Source organism: Ylistrum balloti, unplaced genomic scaffold, assembly GCF_031769215.1.
Source record: "Ylistrum balloti isolate Yb309-2 unplaced genomic scaffold, AGI_CSIRO_Ybal_v1 Utg371212, whole genome shotgun sequence".
Classification (NCBI taxonomy): Eukaryota; Metazoa; Mollusca; class Bivalvia; order Pectinida; family Pectinidae; genus Ylistrum; species Ylistrum balloti.
In genome coordinates, this window is record NW_026782658.1 from 28,064 (window position 1) to 33,148 (window position 5,085).

The 5,085-nt window shown below is 35.2% G+C and overlaps 1 protein-coding gene across 1 annotated transcript; it reads left to right on the forward strand.

Annotated features, from left to right (window-relative positions):
- LOC132561482 (killer cell lectin-like receptor subfamily B member 1B allele C) lies at nt 1–3,738 on the forward strand. Its single transcript, XM_060226190.1, has 4 exons — nt 1–400; nt 1,821–1,936; nt 2,902–2,992; nt 3,373–3,738. Exons 1-4 carry the CDS (start codon nt 4–6, stop codon nt 3,597–3,599), a joined length of 831 nt encoding a protein of 276 aa, XP_060082173.1. The 5' UTR covers nt 1–3; the 3' UTR covers nt 3,600–3,738.
- The last annotated feature ends 1,347 nt before the right edge of the window (nt 3,739–5,085 follow it).

Sequence of the window (5,085 nt, forward strand, 5' to 3'; positions counted from 1 at the left end):
ACGATGAAGTCGTATTTACTTTTAGCTGTTTTGATTCTTGTATCAAAGTACGATAGAGCATGTTGTAACCACCACCACGACGACGACGATGACGACAACATAGAGAAATTTGAGGAGAGAAGTTTAACAAGCGAGATTGTAGGGCTTTTAAATGGCACTTACTTCAATTTGAATGAGAAAGTATGTCAGTTACAAAGACGAGTCGACAAGATCGAAGGAACCACAAACTCCGACAATCAGTGTGAATGTAACCAAACGGAAATTGACGATTTTAGGCGATCTGTGTCTGACGAACTGAGGACGTTCTCCAAAATCCTGTCTGGGTTTGAAAATGAAATGCGGCTTTTGAAAAATGAGCAGGCGGAATTACGTGAGATACTAGGAGGAGATGACAGCGACGGTAAGATGATGATAATTGTATTAAGTGATACTAAACGAGACAAATTTATTCACATAAATGGTGATAGACCGTCGTGTGTAGTGGGTTTATATGTTAGGATAAACATCTGTCAAAGGACGTGGATTTAGTACTATAAATATTCAAAATATCGAATATTACCCAAGCATCTTTACACAGCTCTGACCGTAAAACCCCAATACTCCTATTCGTTTAACTAGTCTCTTGGACCCGATCTTTATACTTGTTATATCTAACCTCGGAGTCCTCGGACCACTATTACTCATCCCTGTCCATTTATTGTTCAGTGTTTTGTTTTTCTCTCACTATTCGTAGAACAGGTGTCAATATCAGCAAATTCTACCTGTAAGACACATCTCGCGTTCACCATCAGAGTACCTGTACAGTCATTTGATGCACAATGTATATATCCAATACTATTTTAATAAGTTGGAGATGACATGCCTGGTTAAGCGGTTAAAAAACTGAAATCTAACTGTTCTTATCATCCGAATATGATATTTTGAAATCACATAGTTGACCTTTTTCCTACGTCATAGCGTGTTCTCAATTCAAATATGGCTTTAATCTAAATTCTTTATGTTTTTGACAGAAATAGGTTCCAGATGTATGGTTCCTAATGGCTCTTGTAAACAGAATTCATTACCATCTTATGCAACTAAACTCTCCTAGTAGTCTTCGCTTTTTCGCACTCGTACTGCTGACGATATAAAAAACAATCGGGGATGGTGATTGGTGAACTGCTTATACCTACATGATGGCATTCACTCTGGTGCCACTTATAATAGGATAGAGACAATACCAAATGGGGCGAATGTGTCACCATAGGATTTCTTATCCATGTTTTCACACATTTCATTCACATGTAATGATGATGCCATATACTTGGTACACAACTACATGTTATATTTACATCAAATAAATATCTATCCTACAAATATGTTAAAGAATAATGTATCTTATTGTCAGACATCATGATTGATATTTTCCATGGTTTTAACAAAAAATAGTGAGGAAATTCGATCTTGTTTTCTTTGCATAATTATATATCAAAATGGAAAATATTGTACCCAGAATACAGTATATACTATATACAGAATATATGCAACAATTTCGACTCCTTGATACTTGACCGTTTTCTCTGTATCTTTACTGTTTTCATAAATCTAAAGAGACATTCCAAAGACTGAATTATAACATTATCAAAAATGTATTTGATTATGTAATAGATTACGAAATGTTTTCGAAGCATTTTATTATATGAAACTGAAAACAATATATTTACATTTAGTTTAATGAGTGCTAGACAGATAATCAAAAGTGGCTAAGCTATTTTGATTTTAAATTTAACAGGTATGATGAAACACAGTGTACCTAATATGGACTTTCATTCTGTTTAAAGCAAGTACCACAACCACGCCGCCACCAGTTGTCTGTGACAGTGACTGGATAACGTCCCCGGAAAAGTGTTATTATGTCTCCTCAACTTCCCAGAAAACGGAATGGGCAACAGCAATTGTGAGTTATACAAATGAGGCCTATTTCCATTACAAAAATATCTAAAATCCTCTAATCATTGTAGTATGGACACATTCATAGTTCAGTTCATAATTTTCCCGTTGTTTACAGAATACATTTCCAGTTTTAATTTTAATACAAAACTGCTTCTTGACTAAGTTCGTGATTCCATGGATACTTAGGCCATTGAGAAAGATCACAAAACACACTCCCTGACCATTCATATACGGCTGCCGCCCAGTGAAACGACAGACGATCGTAGATCTCAGTGTAGACGTTATTCTTCCGCGTAGCTGCCAGAGAATTTTTTTTTATTAAATCCAAAATTAATCGACAAAATCAATTATTACAATTTTATTTTATTGATATTTGTTTTAGTTTCGATTTCCTGGGGTGATGGAAAGAGTTGCTCTTGAGACAATCCAGCATTCACAGTTCATTGAATTTGTCTAAAGAGCAATTCATTTCATCTCCCCATTAAATCGGCCAAAGCAATATTCGATACTGTCCTACAGGGTTTCATGCTGTATTAGCATATTACAGATGAAGTCGAACTAACATTATTGTGACTGTTGAATGTAATCTTACGTTGTCCTTATTTGATCATCCGATGTGCGAGGTCAGTTTATACTTAATCCTATATATATCTAGTTGCTAATGTTTTTTTCGGTTCTTTATCATATATCAATATAAACGTATAGTATATATCGTATGGTTAGTCTATATTGAAAGCTTATACTATATTAAAGAATATCACTTAAAATGTCACCAATCACCCAACTCTAAATGTTCATGTTCTTTTGAGGATAAGATTAATCGGATTGTAAACTATTCAGAAATGCATTATTCGTGTTTTAAATTAAGTTACGAATCTCCATAAGAAAGGAATCAGTAAAATATGCATTCGTAACCATATCATGTTCTTTTTGTCACGTACATTCTGTTTAAAGTAATCCTCTCTTCAGACCCGGTGCAGTGACATGGGAGCTAATCTTGTTGAGATCCAAACCGACACAGAAGCTAAGTTCATAATGAGCAACCTGCCGAGTCGTGTTGGTAAGTATCACTTATATCACAATATTTCCTGTTAGGAAGGGCGATATAAGAATAATGATCACTTTTTCGGGTGAATGTTTAGACAAAAAAATGTCGTTGACGGTATGATCAATCGATATAGATCTGTTTTAACTCGACAACATTTGATGTTTTTTTGCTCCACAAACATATGCCGTTGGGTAATTCTATCACCATCACCATCGGTCTTTATTCCTCACTGTTGAGAGTGTATAAAAACAAATGATTGAGAAAAAGAAAAGTGAAAAGCCTTATAATTGTTCTTTGAAGATAAAGGTTTCATTTCCAAAATGATAATCATCAGCTGATACACGCATCTTTATATTTTTATTTTCATAAACTTCTCCATTGGCTATTTTCAGGAAACACTGACATTATATACACCGGACGTAAAAGAAATGAGGCGAACAACTGGGTTTTTGTTAGCAACAACCAGATAGTAGATACGAACGTGAGGACCTGGGCAAGTGGTGAACCAGACGGCGGGACCCAACGGTGTGGTTGTACCCGACAGTCAGAAAACTTTCGGATGTTGGACTGTTTCTGTACTGGATATAACCTATTCTATATCTGTGAAATTAGGCGTTGATAGCTACTGTCCACGAGTACGTCGCATAGTGCAGAAATGGATGTAATAATTTCTTTTAGAAATCTTCGTCTGATGTTAGGTGAAAGCGACTACACCAATGTGATGATTTTCACTGTCATAATAAAAATCTGTTTTGCAATGCTTGAAAATGTTATCATTTCAATATTCCTGTATAGATCTGTACTTTTTGAGTGTTTATATGTTTTAAGTGATAATCAATGTTAACAGGTATTACAAACATTCAGATTGCCAATTAATTATAAGGGTACGGACCACCCTTGTTTATTTGGGATTCCTGACCTTCATAAGAATCAAGTTTGATTTGCTGGTTCGTCTAATTGTTCTATTAAGCACTATCAGATCAGGGATGCAGTTTTAATTGTGAAACAGTATACTTCAGAAGTAGGATGAATGGTATGTGGATTTTAAAGAACTCTTAAGAGGTTTCGACTAACCTTTGAACACCCACTGCTGAAACATTTTCTACTTTGTACACTACCATATCATATTCCACTCGAAGGGAGCATCTCCATTTTTTCGTATTTTAAAAGAAAAGAGAGCAACTGGACATATCGTTGATTATGAACTGTAATGGAACGTGTTTGTTAATATATAAAAGATCTACATCAAATGATAGAAAGTTCTGGTTGACAATATATAGGTCTGATTATTGAGACATTTTCATATGCTTTCGTCAGCCAAACACTATTACTTTCCTATGATGATAAAGTTCCTACAAAGGACATATGATTATTATTTAAGTCATCTGACTTCTACATGATTTCATTGACATCTTTCGTTCCTCCAGTATCAGGTACAGTAGAAAACAGTTGTACATGTATTTGAAGTAGGACTTGTTTCTGTGAAGTACGTGAGGTAGAACTTGTTTGTGTGAAATATGACTTGTTTGTGTGAAGGACGTGAATTTGAACTTGCTTGTGTGAAGTATGTGAAGTGGAACTTGTTTGTGTGAAGTACGTGAAGTAGAATTTGTTTGAGTGAAATAGGACTTGTTTGTGTGAGGTAGGACTTGTTTAAGTGAATTAGGACTTGTTTGTGTGAAGTGCGTGAAGTAGAACTTGTTTGAGTGAAATAGGACTTGTTTGTGTGAAGTGCGTGTAGAACTTGTTTGAGTGAAATAGGACTTGTTTGTGTGAAGTATGTGAGGTAGAACTTGTTTGTGTGAAATATGACTTGTTTGTGTGAAATAGGTCGTGTTTGTGTGAAATAGGATTTGTTTCTGTAAAGTATGTGAAGTGGGACTTGTTTGTGTGAAGTGCGTGAAGTAGAATTTGTTTGAGTGAAATAGGACTTGTTTGAGTGAAGTAGGACTTGTTTGTGTGAAGTAGGACTTGTTTAAGTGAATTAGGACTTGTTTGAGTGAAATAGGACTTGTTTGAGTGAAATAGGACTTGTTTGTGTGAAGTAGGACTTGTTTGTGTGAAGTAGGACTTATTTGTGTGAAGTAGGACTTGTTTGAGTGAAA